Here is a 12,677-nt window from a genome sequence, read left to right as displayed (position 1 = left end):
TCCCGACTCCCCTCTGCCCTTGGAGTACAGTCTTGCGGGACAAAAGAATACTCCTGAGCCTAGAGAGGCTGTGTCACCAGGATCTCCCAATCACGATGTCAACTGCTTACGTAAAAACCTAGACAGCTATCAAGACGCACAGGAGCCTCTTTGCAGGACTGGACTAACCTGTCGTGACCAGGGCCACGTTTGGGTGAGGACGCTTCCTGCTCCCACCAGCTGAACTGCACACGGCAAGTGTCCGAGCTGCACAAAGTGCTGACTCAAATGTCACATCTGAGCTCATTTATCTGATGCCCGCCACTCATGCCAAGAAATCACCAAACGCTATTTCCACTCAGGGGCGTTTCCAAGACCTCTGAACGCTGTATGTGGTTCCGTGTCTTTACTAACACACTTCACACACACATGCCCGGAACCCACCACACGGCACCGCGATCCTGCCCATCCCTGGAGTCTCCTCCTGAACTTGGGAGTGAGGAGGAAGGGGGAGGACCCGGGGAAGATACTTCAACGTTCCTGAGACAGGTGCTTCTTCACTGAGCCAGCCACGTGCTACCCGCTGTTCTGGACACATCTGTGACTTTATTCTACGTACTCCTCACGGCACCAGCACGGAGGAGGTCGAGCATCTCATGTCCGTTCGTTGAATAATCTGAGAAGCGGACTCAAGCGAACGGCTCGGGCTCACAGAGATAGACAGAGGCTGGGCCGGACTTGAGCCCCGGCCCGTGTCACACCCGAGTCCACGTCAACCACCTGTAATCAACTCTGATGAACGCTGAGCCACCACAGGAGACGCCCATCCTGTGACAGCAGAGCCTGCCGCGTCCGACCGCCCGGTGGGTTCGCTCAGGAGGTTCACGGTGGGATACAGGGCTGGCCACCAGCGCGAGAACCAGAGACAGAGGGTACGCTCTCTGCGCACAGACTCCTGGAGGCTGTGGCAGCTCTTCTCTGAACGAGGTCTATCCAGACTCCCCAGCAGGACACAGACATCACAGGGAGACACGGCCACGCACCCACCCGTGGGCCCCAGAGCGGTGTATTCTTGGGGAGCCACTCCCGATAGACACACCATGTTTTTATGTCACAGGCGAAAGGGCCTCACAGGACACTATTGTCACAAAGAACACAGGCACCAGTGCCGAGGGACCAGGCGTCAAATCCCAGTCCTACTCTGTGTAGCTGGGTGACCCTGACAAGGTCTCTAAGTGTCGGTTTTCTCATCTCCAAAGTAAGGATACCAGGAGACCTACCGCAGGTGAAGTAGAGAGAAGAAAGCAAAGGACATGTGCGGGGGGAGCCCCTGGCTGGCTAGGTCGGCAGAGCATGCAACTGTTGATCTTGGGGTTGTTAAGTTCAAGCCCCACATCAGGTATAGTAATAATAAAATCTTTTAAAAATTTTATTTTTAATTAGGAAAACAAAAAACAAAAAAAAAAAGGAAGCCTGAGGGGCGGTGGGGCAGTCTCTGGCACATAGCCGTAGCAAGTTGCAGTGAAACGGAGTTGCTTTGCTGGACTAGGAATCGGGAGGCCTGGGCTTTGAGACCCCCTCTTCTAGCCTCTGCTACTTCCCAGAGGACTTCAGGCAAGTCATTTAACCCCCCCACCCCTTCCTTCATATGGAAAATGAAACAGACTTGGGGTGATTTCTCTGCTCCATTCGTGCCCCCTGAATTGTGATTTCCCTTGCAACCAATCAAGTCAGAAATGTCCTCACGGCGGGCCCCTTTCCAACCCACACACGTGCGCACGTGCACAGGCCTGTGTGCACACACATACACGAGCTCACGGCATCTCTGAGAATAACCGTCAACAGGCTTGTCCCATCAAGGAAGCCAGAGCTGCTCCCATCAGCCAGGGGGTTATGCTTTTCTCCACTGGCCAAGGACCAGATTTTCTGGACTCTTCAGAGTTGAGAAACTTTCCACCAGCCTGAAAAACATGACTCACTCAATGTGTCGTGAAGATTACTGGTGTCTCTAAAAGCAGAACAAAGGGTATAAAAAGATAAAAGACCTAACGGCACTGGGGATTTTTATTAACCCTGTCTGGTTTCCTTCAGCACCTGGATTGGTTCTAATTCCAAGGGTAATCTGAGCAGGCTATCACGTGGGGACAAAGGTGGAGCAAGATGCTCCAGAAATGTCCCTTACAGCTTCAAGCACAGTTAATACCCAGGAGTGCCCACCCTGCATACCCAGAAATGTGTACATTGTCCCTCCAGGTCTGCGGCTTGGCCGCGTCTCCAGCTAATTACAGAGCTCTCCACAGGGCTAGCAACCTATACATCACAGCACCGCCGCTGAGTTCCTGAGGTCCAGATGCCTATAAATATAGGTTTTTCAGAGGTCTCTGAACGTTTCAGGAGTCTAAATTATGCGTCTAGTCGGTGGCAGGGCAAAAGGGCATGAAAACAAAGCTCTCCAAAATCTTCACAAAATGGGAAGCGAGGACAAAACAACCTGCACCCGAATGGTGACTCCACACCAGGCACAACACTCTCACCTAACCGTGTAATTCCATAAGTAGGTCACATGCTTCCTGAGCGGGTCCTTTACGCCAGGGCCTGGGAACATGGCAGGAGCGAACAGATGGGACAGATCGCACAGTCGCTGACCGAAGTTTACATCCCACCATGGGGAGGCAGACGTACACAAACACCCAGCAGAATGCCCCGTGGTGAGAAGTAATACAGAGCGAATGCTCTACAAGGGCTTGGAGAGCTGAAGAAAAGAATAAGAAGTTGAGGAGCAAGGCCTCAGACCGCCTGGGGCCAGGAGGGATCGTCCAAAGCAGAGGAAGAGCAGGTGCAAAGGCCCTGGCAGTTCAAGGAGCAACGAGAACTCTGGTGTGAGGACAGGTGGGGGGGAAAGTGGGGGCGTGGGAGCAATGGAAGGCCTTCTCTGTCATTCCAAGTGTGCTGGCAGGGCTTCAGGGGGCCTTGGGTCGAGGAGTGATATGGTCAGAGGGTGATGGTGGCCTGGCCCAAGGTGGTGGTCGGGAGGGGGGAGAAGGGGATGGAGTTAGAACATGTTTTGAACGAGTACCTTTTGAAAGAGTGAGAAGAAAGCTCACAGCTGCACAGAGCGACCCCCTCCCAAAGAGCAGAGCATAGAAAGGGAAAGAGTAACTTCACGGTGCAGAGACGCTATAAACACACCTCGGCCACGTGATCAAGGCCAACATCAATGGCGGTGAGTCATGTAGACAGCACGCACCCTTGATACGATATGGTGAGAATGGCACTTTACCTCTGTGGTCTTCCTCCCCCAGAACCCACAACCTCAGTCTAATTACGAAAAAAAAATGGCAGACAAATCCCAAGAGAAGGTATCCTAAAAAACACCTGACTAGTACTCTTTAAAACTGCAAGGTCATCACAAACCAGGGAATTGTGAGAAACTATCAAAGCAGAGCCTAAGGAACCATGACAACTAAATGTAACGTGGCATCCTGGATGGGACCCTGGAACAGGGAAAGAACACCAGGTAAAAACTAAGAGGATCTGAACCCACTATGGACTTCATTAAGTTAATAATAACATTATGAACGTGGTTCTTCAGCTGCGATAAATGTACCACAGTAAACTGTGATCAAGAGGAAACCAGGCATGTGTAGACACAGGAATTCTTGGTATTACCGCTGCAACTTATCTAAAAACCTAAAACTCTCCTAAAATTAACGGTTTATTTTAAAAAGAGAAAAAGAAGAAGGGGCACCTGGGTGGCTAGGTCAGTTAAGCATCCAACTTCAGGTTACGATCCAGGTCACGATTTCACGGTTCAGGAGTTCAAGCCCTGCATCGGGCTGTGTGCTGACAGCTCAGAGTCTGGAGCCTGCTTGGGATTCTGCGTCTCCTTCTCTCAGTGCTCCTCCCCTTTATGATCTCTCTCTCTCTCTCTCTCTCTCTCTCTCTCAAAAATAAACATTAAAAAAAAATTTTTTTAATAAAAAAGGAGAAAGCAAGAACCCATAGCATTTGCTGAGAGATCAGACGTGGAGCACAGGAGAATGTGAGGCGTCATGGCTGATGTTAGGCTCCAGATTTGAAAAAAACGGGTGAATGTCAGTGCCTGTTAATGACAGGGAACACTGATGAGGGTATGGATGTGGAACATGAAGTCAAGAACTCTTATCACTCTCCCTCTATTCCTTGGTGGACCCATGAAAGGAAAATACAGTCATTACCCTATATTTTGTTCTATTTTTATGAAAACTTCTTTTTCTGAAAAAAAAAAAAAAGAAAAGAAAAGCATAATTAAGGGGCTAGAACTTTTACATTTGCTTTTTGGGAAGATGCTAAATTGCAAACTTACTGTTCTATTACTGTGCATCTCAAAAGCAGATGTCTTTCCATCTCTACAAGTACATTTAGTCTTTGGCAGGAAAAATGGCACCAAATTAAATGCCTCTTGGAAGAATTATTTTGTTTAATCAGAGCAAGAGAAAAATCTGCATAAGCATAATTGACTCTATTAATATGCCTGACATAATTAGTGTTATGACTTATTTCTTTTATCCAAGCAACAAACAGACATAATGGGAATGAAACTTCAGTGATCTTAAGTCCAGAAGCTTTTATAATCATGATTGTACCTCTTTTTCCCCACCTGTTTCATCTCCCTTTTCCCCCCACATTTCATACATTTTTTATCCTCATAATTTTTTTATCATCATGAATATTTTATTTCCATATGAACAACAGGGTGGAAATGAAAGGTGTTATTAATCCCACAAGGAACAACATGGAATAAAGAATATTTATGCCTTGGAAACAGATCTGAGTTCAAATTCTGGTTCTGTCTCCTACTGATCTCGCGGCTTTGAACTACGTGCTCATCTCCATTAGCCTCAGTTTCCTCACCTGTAAAACAGAGACAACATCTATTTGTATGGTTGTCACGCATATTAGAAATACCAGTAGTGGGCCACCTGTGTAGCTCAGTTGGTTAAGCATCTGACCTTGATTTCAGATCAGGTCATGATCTCATCGTTCATGAGTTCAAGCCCCACATTGGGCTCTACACAACAAGGGGCCTATTCAGGGTCTCTCTCTTGTGTGCACACTCTCTCTCAAAATAAATAAACTTGAAAGAAAGAAAGAAAGAAAGAAAGAAAGAAAGAAAGAAAGAAAGAAAGAAAGAAAGAAAGAAAGAAAGAAAGAAAGAAAGAAAGAAAGAAAGAAAGAAAGGAAGGAAGGAAGGAAGGAAGGAAGGAAGGAAGGAAGGAAGGAAGAAAGGGAAAGGCAGTAATGGCTAACATTTATTGAGTGTTTTCTATGGGCCAGGCACTTTATATATATTAACTCATTTAATTACAACAACTTTGTGAGGACAGTACTGTTACTGTACCCATTTCACAGAGGAAGAGACTGAGGCTCAGAGAAATTAGGTGAGTTTCTCGAGACTACCTGAGAAGTAAGTGGTGAAGGTCGGGATTTGAACACCAGCGGTCAGGCTCCAGAACCTGCACTTCTAGCACCAAGCAGAAAATCAACAGACAGGATTGTTAATAAAATGACCGCTATTTTACAAGTGATAATCAAAGTCACAGCAAATGCCACAGATGACCTAGGTCTAGAAGGCCATCAGCAATGCAACACCCCTTCAGTTCAACCTCCCCATGGGGTCGTGGAGAGGTGGTGCAGGTTGGCAGACAGGGCAGTGAGGACGGGACCAGCTAGTTCACACTCTGCTTTCATCCTCACAGTCAGGGGAAACGTCTGCAGGTTAGATGGAAGAAAAGAGAGTCTCCTGAACAGATGGGCAAATGCAGCTGGATGGCAAGTGGCTAGATGGGTTTACATATGGGAAAGTGGCCATAACTAAAGAAAGCTGCCTGTTGGCTTAATGGCAGAAGGGAAGGTTATTTTTGACACATGCCATTACTGAATTTTGAATAAGGAGAAAATGACTTGCTTATTAAGTCCACTGATAACCAAAAGCTGAGGGGATCAGGAAATATGTTGCCTCAAATGGTGAGGATCCAAAACCAATGGAAACTTTGGCAGCATTAATAAAGGTTTGGTATCCAGAACCAGGGAGGTGGTGGTCTCCCTCTATTCCATACTAGTCAGACCCCACCTGCATTAACATCTTCAGTTTGGGGACTCGCATGTGAGGGGGATAAACCAGAGCACACACAAAGAAGGGTAACTGAGATGATAAAAGACCAGAAAGGCAGCCAAATGGGAATGGCTGAAAAAACTCAGAATGACCAGCCTGGAAAAAGAGACATCTTGGCCAGCATAATGGCGGGACTACAGAACACATAGCCCAGTAGATTAAACACTATCCTAGCAGATAAATCAGGTATAGAACATTAGTTCTCCTGATCTAGGTTTCTAGATTTCACACACCTACCAGTCTGCCCACCCCAGCCCACCTTTGCTGACAAACTCCTTCCGGGGTCCCGGAAGTATCACCTTCTTTGTTGTTCTCCTAATTCCCTCAAGCAGAGAAAGTTGTCCCAACATCCTCTACACATCCCTAGCTCTTTGTTCAGACGCATGGAGACGCCTCCAGGAGGTGGCCGCGTAATTCCTCTGCTTACACGACTGCCTCCCCACTACGGTGCTGGTCCCCATATGCTACTCATCCTCACTCCCCCTGCTTCTACCACAGGGCCTGGCACAGAGGGGGTACTTAGTAAAGGCTGAAGGAATGTGTGAAGGAATAAAAGAGAAGAGATGGATGGTGAAAGCTGTCTGAAGGCAGAATTGTGCGACCCGCCAAATCAGAAGTGCCCCCTGCAGAAATGCACCCCGGTCTGAGACAGACCCTGGAGCTGCACTTCTCGGGGTGTTCTGGGGGTTCTCAAAGGGCACTAGGACCTGCTGACCTCTGAGGATGCTTCTCACTCAGGCTCCTGAAATAGATACTCAAAGTGGACTACAGAAAAGCATGTTGGGTTCTGAGTGTTTCTTTTTGCCTTCCTTACTATAAGGTCTCAACAACACTATGCACCAGAAGACAGTCAAATGTTCTTTATATAAGAACAACTCAAGTCAGGAGTGCCTGGGTGGCTCAGCTGGTTGAGCTTCCGGCTCTTGATTTCAGCTCAGGTCATGATCTCAGGGTTCATGGGATTGAGCCTCCACATTGGGCTCCATGCTGACTGTGGAGCCTGCTTGGAAGTTTCTTTCTCTCTCTCTCTCTCTCTCTCTCCCCCTCCCTCCCTCCCTCCCTCCCTCCCTCTCTGCCCCTCCCATGCTTGTTCTCTCTCTCTCTCTCAAAAATAAATAAATTGATTAACTAAAATAAATAAAATAAAATAAAACAAAACAGAACAGAACAACTCCAGTCAGTGATGAGGTTAAAATATTGCCTATTAGGGGCGCCTGGGTGGCGCAGTCGGTTAAGCGTCCGACTTCAGCCAGGTCACGATCTCGCGGTCCGTGAGTTCGAGCCCCGCGTCAGGCTCTGGGCGGATGGCTCAGAGCCTGGAGCCTGTTTCCGATTCTGTGTCTCCCTCTCTCTCTGCCTCTCCCCTGTTCATGCTCTGTCTCTCTCTGTCCCAAAAATAAATAAATGTTGAAAAAAAATATATATATATATATTGCCTATTATTTGAAGGATTTCTTTTAACCAGAGCTCAGCAGGCTGCCGGTTCATCAGCTCTGGGAGAAACTCCGTCACCACTCGGTGAGAAATGAGAGCACAGAGTCTGTAGCCCAATCTCCGCTAACGCATAACTTGAAAATCTTTCATTAAAGAGACATCTAGAGATTAAAAAAAAAAAAAAAAGCAACTATTTTCCGGTACAAAGTTCCAGTGATGGGAGATAAACAAGTTCTGGAGATCTATTACACAGCACAGCACCTACAGCAAACAACACTATATTGCTAAAACATCTGCTGAGAGGGTAGATCTTATTTTAAGTGCACACGCGCACGCAAATAACAATAATAATAATGAAGGGGGCAGGAGGAAACTTTGGGAGGTGACAGATGGTTTATGACCTTGGTGGTGGTGATGGCTTCACAAGCATACACTATGCCCAAACTCATCAAGTTATATACATTAGGTGTGTACAGCTTTTTGTATGTCAATCATACCGCAAAAAAAGTGGTTTAAAAAAAAAACCAACAGGCTTCTGGATAGAGTCATTTGGAAGGGAACAAAATCTACTCATGCATTCAACAATTTACTAAGTGATGTCTGTGTGCCAGGCACAGGGCCAGATCCGCTCACGGCTGCTCTCCAACGTCTAAGAGAAGGAGGAGGGAGACCACAACGTCCCTGTGCTCTTACCCGGTGTTCATTGATGAGAAGGTCCCGCGCGGCATTAAATATCAGCGTGTGGAGGTGCTTTGAGTAAAACACCAGGGTATAATCGTAATCAAAGCCATAGATTTCAATGTCCGACAGGCTCATCTCATTGTTTGAGAAAATGGCATCTGGATTCAACAAGTTGTTCATAATTGAAGGCACCAAGTCTAGAAGTAAAGAAAAAAATGTATATTATATCATGTGATAAATAAAGGTTAGTAGGATTCCTCAGTGAGTCAACCAAAGTGCAAGCATGAGAAGCCAGTCGCAAAGGACTGCATGTGGGATGATTCCATTTATCTGCAATGTCTAGAATAGGTGAGTCAAACGGAGAGACCGCTAACGCGTGTAGAATCTCCTTTTGGGGTGATGAAAATGTTCTCCAATTGGTGATGAGTGATGGCCAGATGGCTGTTGTGAACTGAAAGCCACCAAATGGGAGACCTTCAAGTGGGTGAATGGTACAGTATGTCAATAATATCTCGGGCGCCTGGGTGGCCCAGTCGGTTAAGCGTCTGACTCTTGGTTTGGACTCAGATCATGATCTCAGTTTTGTGAGTTCAAGCCCACATCAGACTCTGTACTGACAGCAGGAAGCCTGCCTGGGATCCTCTGTCTCCCTCGCTCTCTGCCCCTCCCCAACTCGCACTGACTCTGACTCTCTCAAGATAAATAAATAAATAAACTTTAAAAATAGTATCTCAATAAAACTTTATTTAAAGAGAATCTTTGGGGGCACCTGGGTGGCTCAGTCGGTTGAGTGTCCAACCCTTGATCTCGGCTCAGGTCATGATCTCACAGTCATGAAATCAAGCCCCACACCGGGCTCTGCACTAGGAGTATAGAGCCTGTTTAGGATTCTTTCTCTCCCTCTCTCTCTGCCCCGCTCTCTGCTTGCACACAGGTGCACACTCTCTCAAAAATAAAATAATACAAAAAGGAATCTTTGTTTCAGTATCACAAGAAGATTTGTTTCATTTAAAAAAGAACATATACTAGTTACAGATTTCAGAAGATGGAGAAACACTTAGATAATTAAATTTAAGTATCACACATCATCTCCTCACCCAGAAGAAAACTACTAACATTTAATGCATTGGTCGCAATACTGTTTCATGGATGTGTTTTACGCAGTTGGCCTCACAGTGTACGTATAGCTTCATGTGCTCTCCCCACTGTGTTCTCCCATCACCACCAACAGGTGCATGTGTGAAATAAACTATCACAACATCATCCTTCTGTCTCCTCTCTGCACTGCCCAAAGTGTCACATCATTTTCAAGAAGTTATAAAAGAAGTCTAAAGATACCATCTTTGCATTTGATTTTTACTTTCATGGAACACAGTTAAGAGTTCATAATTTTTCATTTTCCACCCATAATGACAGTAAGAATAAAACTACAGAGGGAGGCATCTCCCAATTATTAGAGGAGTCGGAAGATGCATTGACACAGAGTAGCCCCCTAGAGCCTAATCATGACGGATGAACTGATCACAGAGGTGAAATCTCAGACTGTGGGTCTTCAACCACCATATCCTCGACGAAATCAGGATTAAAGACTGTACAGTAGATTTCCAAAAACAAAAAGGAAATATGATATTCAGTTAGTCCTTCCACGGCAAGAACCCCATCATGCAACATTCTGTGACAAGAACACAGACCACTCTATCCTCCTGAAAGGATATGTGACTGTTTTCTTTCACCTTTTATGATGGTTGCACACCAAAACGGCTCATAAGTGGGCAAATGCTGAGAGCAGGTGACTTTTTGGGAGACAGGTACAAATTTCTAACACATGCACACAAAACTCAAACTGTCCATATCTGACTGCTCTTTACATTACTGAGGACAATCTCTCGACTCCACTACAGGGGTTAATATTTATTAAGCACCTACTATATGCTACGTGCTATCACAGCACTTTATATTATCTCATTTAATCCTTACAGCAATCTAATGAAGCAAATACTGTATTATCCCAATTTTATATATGAGGACCTTTGAGCACAGAAATTACATAATCTGCTGAAGTGTACACAGTACTCTGAATGGCAGAGCCGAGATTTGAACCCAGCAAGTCTGGCTCCAGAACCTGTGCTCCTAACTCTCTTCCCCGGGATTACAGGAATCAACAAGCATTTGAGAAGGGTACACTTTACCCTAAGTAATCCTTCGTCACTTTCGTGCTCACCAGAGTCTACACTGCTCCCCCCGCCCCCTTCCCTCTGCTCATTTCTTTGTGGCTAGGAATGGCCCATGTTACCCACTTGCATTCTAAGGGGCCACCTGAAATACTCAACAGGTACTGCTTTCACAGGGTGGGTGGCAGCTGCAATGAGGAGACCAGGCTAGCCACTGCGAGGTATTCTGAGCATCTGAGGAGGTTCCTCACAGCTTTACAGCTTAGATTCCTTTGAGAATCTAATAGAAACCACAGAATCCTCTCCCCAGAGAAATGCACATACGGATTTTGCAGAAAATCCCAGGGAGGCTCACCCCCTGAAGCCTATTCACGGTCACCAGGTAAGCTGTCAGGTTACACTAACTTAAAACTAAGCCTTTACGTTCCCACACGGAATACCCAACAAAGGCAAATGCGTGACTAAGTGAATGAATTTATGAACACATGCACCTATCTCTCTCCCACTGACAACCTAGGTATGGCTGAGTCTACCAAAACTCCAAATTGTCAAGAGGCACCGAGTCCCTTTTATTACTTTTCTTTCGTCAAAAATCAATGAGACATTCACCTTGGCTTTCTTTTGCAAATTTAGACACTTGTTACTGAGGGCAGTAAACAAGGCAGTGACATTTAAAAAAATAAAACAAACGCGAAGGTAGACCGTTCACAAGAGCTAGTCCCGGGACAGGGAGAAGCCAGCAGTCCCAAGCTCTGCGGCACGTAACACCACACATCTTCTGGCCTTACGTCGTCAATGGGCCACCGCGGACGATGCTATTTTCTGACTATGACCACATGGCACTATCCACAGTAAGTAACGCAGGATCACTTACAGAGTGACCAACGGCTCTGCTTTCACACATGATCTTTCCATGGGAAGTTCTAACAGTCTGTTTAAATTAGAAGTTCATGTTTAGAAAGGGTTGGCAATAAAGTCTCTCTCCCTTTCTACAACCTGAGAAGAAAACGTGAAGCCATCAAGGAACCCTGCCGGGATGGAAAGTCACTACCAGCACATCTCCAAAGGCTGCCCAGGCGTGTCCCGCTGGAGGGAAAGCCCAAGGTGTATTAATCACATGAACATCATCCCCAAAAAGCTCAGATGTTTAATTTGTCATCACTCAAAATAAACACGAGGAACATGGGAAGCTTAAAAGGGATTTCAACGCCCCATAAAACCACTTGAAAAACGTGCTGAGAAGAAACACAAGTAATTACAAGGCAAAAGGAAAGAATGCCAAACACTCACAAAAAGACAAACAATCTGTCTAAACTGTAGACTCTAGAGTATAAATGGAAGAAGGGCCCTTGACTAGTCACCTCTGTACTTTCCCAAAACAGAAACAAGACTGGGTACCAATTTAGAAAGTGAATTCCTTTTGTACCTAATGGATGATGACAGCAAGACTATACAGTTAGTACAAAGAAATAGAGAGACAGCTCTATTACTCTGTCCAAAGCTCTGACGACAGCCTGGTTCCAAGGCAGACACCTGGGCTAGAACATGGAGGGCAACTGAGGCCCCACTAGACTTTGCATGACTGAGAAGGAATTTGGTTACAGCTGTCTATAGGAAGCCACAGACTGGGGCTCATGCAGCATAACCTAGCCTAAGCTGCCTAACACAGCTACTACTCCTCAGCTGCGTTTCTTTGGGAAATCAGCCCTCCCCAACTGTTGTGGCCTGTGTGGCCTCAGTGAGATTCCACTCCCGACTCCAGGAGGAGAGCACATGACCCAGACCTGGCCAAACAGCACCTGAATTCCCCACCAACATGAATTCGTTTGGAGAAGGCTTAGGACCCCCAATGGCCAATCATCATCATACTTTCCCTATAGCCAAAGTGTACCAATAAGTTCCAGTCAGGAAAATTTCTGGATTTAGAAGAGAATTTCACAGAAAAGGCATTCTTTTCTTCCAAACTTGGATCTAAAAGGATATAAAATGAGATAGGTGGGGCCATCACTAAGAACCTTTAAAAAGGCCAGTGGGGGACAGGGGAGCCCCGGGTGGCCCAGTCAGTTAAGCAACCAACTCTTGATCTCAGCTCAGATCTTGATCTCAGGGTCAGGAGCTCAAGCCCTGCATTGGGCTCAGAGCTGGGCGTGAGGCCTACTTTAAAAAAAAAAAAAAGAAAAGCCAGTAGGGAAGAAAGCAAGGTCAAGAGACAAAGCTAATACTACCTCTGGATTTTCCAATTGCACAAACCCATAAAA

The 12,677-nt window shown here is 46.1% G+C and overlaps 1 protein-coding gene across 2 annotated transcripts in view; it reads right to left on the bottom strand.

The window, feature by feature from the left end:
- The window catches only part of NT5DC3 (5'-nucleotidase domain containing 3), an 87,974-nt gene that overhangs the window by 58,366 nt on the left and 16,931 nt on the right, over positions 1–12,677 (bottom strand). For both annotated transcript variants that reach the window (XM_086712506.1, XM_086712505.1), the window contains exon 2: positions 8,261–8,445. In XM_086712506.1, coding sequence (XP_086568632.1) covers positions 8,261–8,445 — 185 coding nt within the window. The remainder of the gene's footprint in view (positions 1–8,260; positions 8,446–12,677) is intronic.

Source organism: Puma concolor, chromosome B4, assembly GCF_028749965.1.
Source record: "Puma concolor isolate L17-30 chromosome B4, mPumCon1.1.hap2, whole genome shotgun sequence".
In the NCBI taxonomy this organism is placed as follows: Eukaryota; Metazoa; Chordata; class Mammalia; order Carnivora; family Felidae; genus Puma; species Puma concolor.
The sequence above is the reverse complement of the archived record's forward strand: the minus strand, read 5'-3'. Positions and strand labels throughout refer to the sequence as shown.